We start from the raw sequence: 12,445 nt of genomic DNA on the forward strand, positions 1-12,445 counted from the left end.
CATCATTATCTGAGATTTAACATTAGCAAATTGCTCATTCAAACCTCTTAGAAATCTTATGACATAGTCATATTTCATGTAATTATGAGCTATATTGACAGCACCACATTCATAAGGTTCCTCACAAGAACATAAAGGATAAGGCTTGAAATTGATTTGTTCATCCCAAAGAATCTTTAAACAAGTAAAATAGTCATTAACAAAAAGATCATTTTGTTTAAAAGCATATATTATTTCTTGAAGTTCAAATATGTGAATTATATCTCTTCAGGAAAATATATCTTGTAAGTATTTCCAAACATCTACTGCTTTGTCAACCCAAAGAACACTTTGTGCACCCAAAGAACACTTTGTGCTATTGAGGAGATAAATATTTGGTGATTCAAGATAACACCATTGTATTACATTTTTCCCATATAGGAAACATTGAATATGTTTTAGTAAGCTATGATAAAGTACCATCAATGAACTTAATTTTATTCTTAGAGGTTAAAGTCATACGCATTGCTCTTTCCAAGAATGGTAATTGGGGCTAGAAAAAATGGGAGAAACAAGAATCAATACCAAATTTTCATTTGGATATAGAAAATAAGGATTTAAAGGGTTTTGGAAGATCTGAATTTTGGTTAGTAGCCATGGAAAGACTATTGAGAAAGAAAACTGAAGAAAAAAAAAATTAAGAGATAAAAAATAGTTGTTTTTTGATAAACCTTACTATGATACCATAGTGCATAAATGATTTGGGAAGTAAAAAATTGATTTTTTCTCATTGATAGAAGTGTACTTACATACAAAAAGTAAGCCTCAACTGAAGTTGAGATATACAACTACAGTATAAATAATTAATGACTATAACTAACTACTTTTAACTAACCAACTATATCTGCTAGATTTTCCAATAAAGAGAATTCAAGCACCAACTAAACCATAACTATCATAGCAAAAAAGAATATAAGATTATAATAGAGAGCCTTCACATACTAGATCTAACGGAACTACCATTATTGGATTAAGGGTAGTCGACCAAAATCGAATAAAAGTCTATCAAGGTGAAGGGGATGCGATCTTTCGCATTTCATTCACGCCTTCTGAGTTATGCTCAACGATCCACCATTATGCCATCCTTCATAAACTATTAAGGCAAGATGAAAAATTAGATCTAGTATCACCAAGCTACATGCAATTAACATAGCAAATAAAGAAAAAGGTAAAAACACAATAAGCAGATTATAAATTCCCTCTCGCTTCACCTCAAATATATAAAAACTAAATAAAAAAATAAGAAAAGCGGACAAAACAAAAGAATTCAAAACATCATTTAGAAGTGGAGAAAAAAATTCATTCTTTAGACATTTTTTCAGATAAAAAAAATTAATAAATAGCAATACCGAGAAAAATGAGTTTTAAAAAAAAAACAAAAGAAGATAAGCCGCAAAGAAAAGACTATGTTTAAAAGAATCTATGGGAAATTATTTAAAAGAAAAATAAAAAAAAATTCAGCTTACTGACACACGTTAATGGAAGTATTAGGCCTAAGCAGAAATGAAGAAAAAAAAAAAAAAAAAGATTATCCACTTGTATGACTCATCTTTAAGCTAATGTTTTTAAATAATTCCTGCGTGTTTAAAATGATGCATCAGACATCACATGTACCTGATTATACGTGGACAATGTGTAACCACAACTTACATTTTGCAAAGTCTTCCAATTAACCTAAACGCTTGGTCCTCATTTTTCCATCTCTCACCATAACCTTATTTCAAAAATTACCAAAAAAAAAAAAAAAGAGAAAACAGAGAATATAACCTTCCTCGTATCATGGATTGCCAGGTAGTATATGCCCTTATCCAAATTAATTTTATACAACATTTCTATTTGCGCTCACAGGTGAACTCCATTTGTTTGAACCACAGACATCCCTTATTCAACTCTCTTATCTTTTTATACGCTATTATTTTTTCAATTTTTTGATATTTTAAAAATTTATTAATCTTTTTAGTTTTTATAAGTAAATATTTTTAAGTGATTTAAACAACGATTATATACTTTTTAAATTAAATTAATGCTTAAAATGTTAAAAAATTGTAATAATTTCTCTTTGCGAAATGTTAAATAGCGATATATATATATATATATGGAAAAAATTAGCAGAGTAAATTGTAGTCTCTCTGGGCTCGCATGGTCCCTTTTGAAGTTGGAAAACTTGGAACATAATAATAATAATAAAAAGAGTTGCTTGACACGTGGTGGGACCTACACGAGTGATGGGTTGAACGTCCATCTCCACCATGATTGTGTGTGCCAGAGGTGCACTACAATAGGGCCTGGGCTCGATGGTTGGTGGGCCTCCTCGTCTCCATCTCCATGTGAACACTCAAAAGCGATAGCATTGGAATGCTAACACGTGCCATCCCACCTCTTACACTCCCCACGTGGACGCAATAGACGAGGACCGGTCCCCACCTTAATTTTACAAGCCAAGATGCCTCACTACAAACAACACATGTGGGCCCATCCTCACTCTCTATTATTATCACTAAATCTGGACCCACCTTTCTCCTGTGGTTACACTCTCTTTACTCGACACGCGTCCGCCATTTTAAAATAACCCCTTCCAAAAACGGGATTTTAGTCGCTTTTTTGGGTCCCACGTGATCAACTCCTCACGTTCATCTCTCGTCACCCTCAGGACAACGGACCCTTTGTTTACTGCCAGATTGCTAACTCTCATTTGACTTTAATCCTGTAATCCAATCTGAAATTAACTTAAAATAGAGTTGGCTTTTATTTATTTACCAAAAATAAAAAAGCAAACTTTGCGGCTTCACGTGATATCTGAGACAGCCCATACAGTCACGTAAGTGGCACGTGAGGTTATTGTGAGAGACAGAAGCAGCAGCAGTCCAGGAAGAGGAGAGGGGTCTACTGGCCATCTCACCGTGAAAAAGTTTTTGATGATCAGATCGACCCTCTGCAGATCCAAAAGTCAAGCTCACATGCGTGCGTTTCTGACTTTCACCGCCAGATAAGGAGTGGCTCAACTTTTGCCAATAGAGGAAGGGCGTAGTACAGTACTTTCTCTTTTTTTTTTTCACTTTATAGGGATTTATAGTACATATGGTTGTCAGTGACAAACCACGTGGCAAATGGTTATTGGTGCAAACGAAGCTCAAGCGAACTGGTGCGTCAGGGTCCCGTGCGTGTCGCCTCGGTGGCTTTAACCGCCTTCTTTTGTAACTGCCTGACGTTCTGAAATTTACAACTCCCTGCTTCGTTTCGTTCTTATATAAAATTCTGAAAAACCCAAGAAAGTAATCTCAAAAATCAAGTGCTTTGAGAATTTTTTAATTTCTTAATGATTAAAACAGCAGCATAAACTGTATAATTAACAACGTTATTGAATCACTTGTTTATACAATAATTATTAGGAGAAAGAAGAAAAATAAAGCAATATAACCCAAAAAGCAAAAATTAATACAAAGATAGAATCCAAGATAAATCTTGTGAATACAAAAAGCTAAAAGCCACCACCTAAAAGCGAAAATGGATAAGGCGGTGGTGGTCTAGCCTCCACGCCCGCCGCCAGTTCTCCAAAATAGCTTATTTGCCCAACCTTGTCACCGCCACAACCTATCGAGCTATTTTCTGGCTGAGACATTGCCACCGTTACAGTATTCCCAATCCCTTCACCCATCGCAATCGACGTTAATGGATTAGGCGCCGACTCACAACCATAGTTCCCTTCTCCCAACCACCTTATGATATTTGTCTCCGGTGAAGGAGAAGATTGGCAAAACCCTGTTTCTGGAGACGATATTACCCCTACGTTTCCACCGTCTTCTTCTTCCGACTTCACTGAACTGGAAACGGCCGCCCCACCAGAGGACGAAGACGAAGGAGAAATCATTAACCGCCGCTTCTTGTCATTTAACTGTCTAGTTCTTTCTTTCTGAAGTATCATGCGAGGGAGAAGATCAGGGTCCTGGACGACTTTGTAAAGAAAAGACATCATTTGTTGAGGGCGTCTCTCAGTGGCCTCCAACCGTTTGTTCATACCCTCAAGCTCTTTCTCCAGAACTCTCTGTTCTTGCTTTAACCTCGCTATCTCCATAACTAGCTCTTCATTGTCAAAATCCTCGATTTTAGATTGCATACACGAGCCCTTGCTATGCTTTCTACGAACTATATTCTTCAACAACTGTTTTTGCCCACGAAGAAACCACTCGTTTGCGAATTCCCATCTATCTGGATCAACTTTTCTAAAACCCTGATAATTGAAACAACAGTTGTGAGGATTACGAAAACAAATGAAACCCCATGTATATACAGAGAGAACAGAATAAAGATTGGATATTATCATATTCCATTAGACTGAAGACTCACATAAGTGTTTAGCTGGCGAACGAAGCTAGAGAAGTTGTTGTGTTTGAAGTAAACAGGCAAGATTCTCTGGGAGAAATCTAAAGGGTCGATGACGATGAAGCTGTTGTTGGCTTTGCCCCAGGTGATAAGTGTGTCAGTGGCTGGATCATTGACAATCTGATATGTCTTCATGACGAAAGGAGCTACGATGGTATTAGGCTCCATCCCATAAACTCTACACAGTTGAATAATTTCTTTTTTCTCTCTACTTGCGTCTAGAGGAAGAAGCAAGGCGTCCTTCTCCCCAGCAAATATGGAGGAGGAGCTGCGATTGGTCGCATTCGCTTCTTTTTTTTCTTTTTTGCTCATGGTTGAGGGAGCACCGTAATATATAAGTGGTAACTGGTAAGTGGACGTGCCCACTGTAACGTGGAGCTACCGTGGCAGAAACCCTTATGGTTTGTGATATTTCTTGAATCACGAGATGGGACCCAGTTGCCTCCGCTTTTATCATCTTTTGCTTCAAGTCATGGTCCCCTGTAGTTAGATATTTTCAACGGAGACTCCTTTCTCACTCGCTCGTTATGCGCGTGATGTGCGTTTACCGGCAGTTTCTGACGTGGTCCCTCTTTTAGGCAACAAGTTGTGGCGTCGCGACAAAACTCACTATTTGGGAGATACTTCCAAATTACCTAAATGTAAATTTATTATTATTGTTAAAAAGGATGAACATATATTTTATTAAAATTTAATTTAAAATTATTTTTTATATATTCAATAATAAAAATACTAAGATAATAATTTTTTTTTTCAAATTCTTTCAACAAAATGTAAAGGAAAATAAATCAATTTTTATGAAATGAAATCATTATTAGGGTTATTTTTAAGAAAAGTAATTTTTAGATGGAGTATTGCTTGAATTTTATTGAATACAATTCAAATAAAATATAATTATTGTTTGACTTCAATTAATTAGAGAGTTTAATTAATTAGGATAAAATATTTGTTTTAAAAAATAGAAAAATGGGGAACACGCCTTGGGGAGAGCGTGGGAGAGAGCTTGGAATAAAAATACAAATAATAGAGGGAAGGAGAGGAGAGTGTGTAAAATAAGAGTGGCCAAACAGTGGCTTAGATTCGGTAGCTACGAATCCGATTTGGTTTTGGCTTTACTTTTTTGGCTAGGCCAGATGTGCTGGCGCATAAAGTCATTAGCCCTAGGTGTCCAAATTAAAATAAGCCACCTGTAGTACTATCTCCAATTTTTTAATCCTTGTTTGGATGTATGTTAAGGGGAGGGGGGCTTGGTTTGCTGGGTAATTTTTTGGTTAAAGTTTTGTTTAATAACTCACAGATTATAACAAATTTTCAGGTTATAAAACTGAAAAATAGTAATTTAAACTTTTAATATTTATCTCCTTTAGATTTTCTTACTCTCTTATCTTTAATTTCATATTAAATAATTAATAATTATTTATTAACTGCATCTTTTTATTTTTTAAAAAATGGCTCACCATTAATAAAAATTTATAATATTATATCTGCATTAAAATGTTTAATGTTAAAAATATGATTTTTCTATAGGAAAATTTCTACAAAGTGAAATTATTAACAATGATAATTTTTCATTAATTTTATATATCAAATGTTCAATAATTAAAAAAAAAACACTTCATTGTAAGTGAGTTTATATTTTATAATTTAGTTTTTTTATTATTTCCACCTGCTTTTATGGCCTATTATGCAACACAAATTTCCATATTAAACAAAACAAGAAGAAGTCCATTTATTTTTATATAATTTTCCTCTATTAGCATATCAACATCCATTACTTTTCCAATTAAGTTTTTTTATTTTTTCAAGTTTAGGTGGAGGAAGTTATGAATATTAATTTATTAATTATTAGTGAGATTTGAAATTCTAAACATTTAAATTAATTTGGATTTGACAAACTACCTAATAATATCACAATATGAAAATCTAATAATATTATAATAAAATAATATGCACTCACAAACAGTGGCGGAGTGAGGAGCTTCCCTTTGATATGACACCGGCTGCGTCGCTGCGGCACCACCGGCTGCGCCGCTGCGGCACCTTCATCCTCTTTCAAAACATTTTCCAATCGCCGGTACGGGACGTGTCCCTTACCGTAACTTCCCTCCGCCACTGCTCACAGATTTAATTTAGAGGTAAATTATATTTGAGTAAATCTGAGAGGTTTATATTAAATAGCATCATTCATATATTTTTAAGTAGCATCACTCATATATTTTTAAAATGATGAAAATATTTTTAGATATTTAATTTAATTATTTTTTTAAATGGGTTTTATATATACTATTAATGGAGTATTTTAAGATGTTTAATTTTGGAATATTTGTGAAAAAAAGGCAAATTCTTTATATATATTTAAAAAATATATATTTGCAATATTTATTATTGTGATGATAAGCAATTGCATGGTGTGGCACACCATTTGTCCTTATTCTTTAGTGTCATTATCATGCACCCTTCAAACATGACACACACATTTGACCTTATAAATTAATTAATCCTCATTCTTCATTTTGCTCTATATTTCTCTCTGTTAAGTGTGAACCAGATTCTTCTTTCTTTTGTTGACTTCATATTAATTCACCAACAAAATCTCTCATTGGTTGGTTTTTGTAATCTCAAAGTCTTAATTTCTCAACGTCTAAGTTGGATAAACAACTCCATCATATGCACTTCAAAATTAAAAAAAATAAAATAAAAAAAAAGCTTCAATAAAAGAAAAGAGAAGAGAAGAGAAGAGAAGAGGGGGGAAAATGGCAAGGAAAGGTCAATAGGTGATGAAATAAGAGTGATTTGGGATTTGTAATCTCAATCAGAAAGATTACATTATATTTATTATGTCTTATCAATTGGATTTGGTAATAAAACCGACTAGCAGTTGAGACTTTACAGCCTGCCTTAATAGTTAAGATTCACTCAATTACTGTCTTCTATCTTAAGATTCTACTTTTTTTTTTTTTATATAAACTCAAAAAATATAACTTATTTTTCATTCTAATTTTAACAAATAAATCATACTCATAAATTTATATACGATTCAATTTTAAAAAACATTTTACAAGAAATGATACATTAAAATTATTTAATTATTTCTTGAAAACTCTATTTATTTATTTATTTTAATTTTAAATTTAGTTCTATTTTTTAATTAATAATTACTTTTTAATTTACTATTGAATAATTAATATTAAGAAATTTATTATTTTATTTTATTAATTTAAAATTAATTTTTATATTTTCAATATTAAAAAAATTATGTAAAGTTCAGATTTTAAATATTATAATAATAATAATAATAATAATAATAATTTTTCAATGAATATGATAAAAATGGTTGTTATTTATAAAAATAAATATTTATATTTATTTTAAAAATAATAAGGTTAATGAATAAATTAAATTAATTTAAATTTATCATTAATTTATCTAATACAAAAAAAAATTAATTGAATTTTATTATATTTAAATCAATTACAAATAAATAAATTCAATTCAATTATTTTTTCAGAAAGAATATATACCAAACAATTAGGGATGTAAACGGGTAGGGTACCCGCGAAAATTAAACTACTCGAACCCGAACCCGATTAAAAATTAATTTAAATTATCTGAATCCGTCCCAAACCCGATTATTATTATCCGAATAAAACCCGAACCCGTTTAATCTTATATATTTTAATTAATAATTTATATAAAAAATATTTTTCATTAATAATTTTCATTTAAAAAATCTAATATTTCTAAAGAATATTTAAATTTAAATTTTTAAATAAAAATATATAAAAAGTTTATAAATATTATTGTAAAATATATTTTTTTATATTAAATTAATTATTTATATAAACGGGTTCGGGTAGTGAGTACCTGTACATAAAATTCGAATCTGATCCGAACCCGCAACGGGTATTATTTTTAAAATCCGAATCCGTTCCAAACCCGATTATAACTATCCAAATCCGTTCTATTAGGGTTCGGTCGGATCGGGTACCCGAAAATACCCAATCCGTTACCATCCCTACAAGCAATGATTATATAAAAGAAAGAAAGAATTTTTTTTTATAAATAAAAATTATTTGAATTCAATTATATGTATTGATAAAAAATATTATTTATTTTTTATAGTTACCTTTTTAATTTTAAAAATTTTTAATTTATTAATTATTTATTAAATTAATTTTAACAGTTAAATATTTTATGATATTATAAAATTAATTAATTATTTTTTTTAAAGATATCTTTATATTGATAATATTTTATATTTTTTAAAATATTTAATAAATAAAATTAACAAAAATACTAATTAATAAATTTTAAAAATGTTTAAATATATTTTTAAAAAGGATAAACTGCAATTTAGTCTATTTAGTTTAGTAAAATATAACATTTCATCCATCTGTTTTAAAAAATCGTCAATTTAATCATTGTGATTTTTAAAAATTATGCCATTAGTCCCTCCTATTAAATTTTCAGTTAAGTTACCGTTAATTTGAGTTAAAATACTAAAATACTCATATTGGGTTGCAATTCCTTTTTCCACCATTTTAAAGCATTCTTGAGTCTAAGGCTAGTATGCTAATATCATAAAAAAGGGAAATCATCAAATAATTGGAAATACTCATATAAGAAAAATCACATAATTTTTTTTCTTATGAATTAAAAGCCATGAATTTTACAGAAAAAATAATACTGCAAATAAATAAAAATTGAAAAAAAAACCTATAAAAAAAATTTTTCTGTCAAAACCAAATTTTGAGATTGCTTAGCAATATCCCTAACCAACAGGGGAGAACTATAAATTCGAACTCCAAATAAAAATAAGAAAAATAATAAACATCATTCAATTTTAGGAAAAAAAGAACATTAATAAAAATATATGAATAAATTCAAAACAGATCTCGACCAACCTGAGCCTTAATTGACCTTTGAAGATAAATTCCTCTCTTGGGTTTACCTTGATTGTCTTGAAGAACAACCCTCTTTCCATGAAAATTACTGCCAAGCGATGTAGCTTTTAATCTCAAAGTCTGACGATTCACTTTTCGGAAAATTCTTTTTGTAATGACTCGGAAACCGGACCGCTACCGGTGCTAAAATCCAGATCGACTTAAGGTTGTCGGGACCCGTAGCAAGCCTACTAAATATCCTGTACACCTGATAAAATCCCATACATGATCAACATTTATAAAAAACTTTAAACTTTTTATATACCAAGCTTCACCTGTGCATGCACCATAACTATAAACATAAAACCCCACACTAGAGCCCTCATCAAATGCTCTAGCGGGGTAACATATCATATGTCAAGTCTGATTCAACATAACTCATCATTAAAACATTTCATAAGATCATATACAAAAAGGGATTTACCATATATTAGGGCCAAGCACAATACTAATCCTCATTACATCACTGGACAATACCTTACATTACATTACACCATTTTACATATAATGTCCACTACTAATCTATTACATATACATAGCTTTTACCCTTGACGACTTTCCGATCTATCATGAACCTGCAAACCTGGGGGTTAGGGGAAAAGGGTGAGCTACAAGAGCCCAGTGAGCAGAACAATAAAACAGTTTATAAACATATGCCATCATGAAATGCATCACATCACAAACAATTCACATCACGGATGGATTTGTCACCAATAACCCTCTACATAGTCCAATTGTGCCAGGGGCGTTGTAACGACCCCAAAATGGACCGTCACCGGCGCTAGAATTCAGGTCGGCTTAAGGCCGCCAGAACCCGTAGCAAGCCTGCTATACTCTCTGTGTACTTGTAAAACTCATACATGATCATACATTTTCTGTGAAAAATAAAAATTCTTTTCCGAACCAAGGCTTAACCTGTGCAAGCCTAGTTTTCACATACAGGAAAATATATACATATACAGATCATGTACAAAACATACATCACGAGGTCAAGCACATTTCTAACTGTATACACAACTATTACATCTCTTTAATATTACATGTCCACTCTAAGCTATTACAAATCTCGTTACTCTTCCTGTCCTCTGCTGAACTGTCCCTGTACACTGTACACTAAACCTGCAAAACTGGGGTTAAGAGAGTGGGATGAGCTCTATAGCCCAGTGAGTAGAACAGTAAAACATCTCAGTAAAATATGATCTCATGGAATGCACCATAGCACAAACAAGCCATATCAAGAGTAAACCTGTCACCACATAGTCCCAGTAACTCTGTGCCAGGGCGTAGAATCGAGCACCTGGTCTTCCTGTCATATATGTATATGTGTATATAACACCTCTGTACTTACCATTGCCAGGGCGTAGTCAAAGGCTCCTGGACTTTGCTATACCTGCCAGGGCGTAGTCAAAGGCTCCTGGACTTCCTGTCTGAGACTATTGGATCATTCAGCATTCACTCACATCACCAAAGAACGATGCAATGCAACATATTCGTGGATACTAATGCAATCAACCTATGGCATAATCATGATGCATGAGATATGCTAAAACATTCTATTGTGCAAGTAAAAGAGTTAAGTTTAGTTCCACTCACCTCGGGCTAACTGGACTGACTCTGCAGGCTCTGGAGCAGAACTCACTGCTGCTCTCTCTGGTTCCTCTGGTCTGTACCTATACAGATAGACTGAAATGAGGGACCAAACGAGCTTATGACCAACTCTATTAAACTCCCCAAAAATCCCCTTACACTCACTCTAACATCCATGCAAAGCATGCAAAAGAAAGTTGGACAGAACACTTTCGGCGGCAGGTTTGGCGGCCGAAAGTCCTCTCCAGAGACGAAACTCAAGCACCTTCGGCGGTCGAACTTCCACTTTCGACAGCCGAACCCTTTCGGGGGCAAGTTTCGGAGGCCAAAAGGCACTCCAGAGACGAAAGTCTCTAACCTTCGGCGGCACCTTCGGCGGCCGAACTTCCCTCCAGAGCCGAAAGTCTAAAAGCTCGGGGGCAAGCTTAGGCAGCCGAAGCCACCTCCTCACACCTCCTCAGGGGTTCGGCGGCCGAATGTACCTTCGGCTGCCGAACCTGAGTTCATCAGCAGGGCAGAAACTTGCCCTGCCTCTCGCCAAATGCACCAAACTCCTCTCCAACTTCACACCACACTTCCTCAACTTGCACACACTTATGTATATGCTCAAAGGGGTCAAAAACTACCTGAAAACCCCAAAAACACAACTCAAACAACACAGAAACAAGCTCTATGCACAAAATCATCAAAACCTCACACCTAACCCTATTCATGCATCTCTTTCTATAAACCCCATAAAACCTTCAGAAAACATACAAACAAGCTCAGGATCTTCACTTACCTTGTGAAAACAAGTAGATGAACGATCCTCACGTGGAGTTTTAGAGCAACTCTCCTTCAAACTCTCCAAACTTCACAACTTTGAGTTTTTAGCTTAAAACCTTCAAAAGATCATAAAAACTAATCAAATCTTTGCATGATTTAATGAAAACATGAAGAAATACTCACAAAGGGCAGAGTTTCACCTCAGCAAGTGAAAGAAACGGTGTTCTACCACTTCAACCGACTGAGGGCCATTTATAGGTGGCTGGCCAGACCACCTTCGGCGGCCTATCGTGAAACCGAAAGCCATGCATGTTCAGCGGCCGAACCTCAACTTCGGCGGCCGAACCTGGCTTTTCTGCCTTGATTCATTTCACTCAAAAACTCATTTCCTTATGCTTAAAACTTCATGAACATAGCAACACATTTAAGAAAAACATAAATCTAACCCTTCTAGAGACTTCCGACATCTTGAACTCCACCGGAAAGTAGAATTCCGATGTCGGACGCTAGCCGGGTATTACAGGCATAGTGTAGGCCACACCTGGTCTTTCTCTTACATATACATATCATAACATATCCAATCGTGTCGGGGGCGTAGTGCAGGCCACACCCGGACTTTCTCTTACATAATGCCAAGGGCATAGTGCAGGCCACACCTGGTCTTCCACATCATAACATAGCATATCATATCGAGGGCTAATAGATCATCTAACATCCATCCACATCAACAA

At 33.8% G+C, this 12,445-nt stretch overlaps 1 protein-coding gene across 1 annotated transcript; it reads right to left on the reverse strand.

The window, feature by feature from the left end:
• Window positions 1–3,373: 3,373 nt before the first annotated feature.
• Window positions 3,374–4,746, reverse strand: LOC110602948 (heat stress transcription factor C-1). Its single transcript, XM_021740560.2, has 2 exons — window positions 4,384–4,746; window positions 3,374–4,267 (listed from the first exon to the last, which is right to left on the reverse strand). The coding sequence occupies exons 1-2, from the start codon at window positions 4,729–4,731 to the stop codon at window positions 3,518–3,520; spliced, it is 1,098 nt and encodes a 365-aa protein (XP_021596252.1). The 5' UTR covers window positions 4,732–4,746; the 3' UTR covers window positions 3,374–3,517.
• Between the last annotated feature and the right edge of the window lie 7,699 nt (window positions 4,747–12,445).

Source organism: Manihot esculenta, chromosome 16 (assembly GCF_001659605.2).
Source record: "Manihot esculenta cultivar AM560-2 chromosome 16, M.esculenta_v8, whole genome shotgun sequence".
In the NCBI taxonomy this organism is placed as follows: Eukaryota; Viridiplantae; Streptophyta; class Magnoliopsida; order Malpighiales; family Euphorbiaceae; genus Manihot; species Manihot esculenta.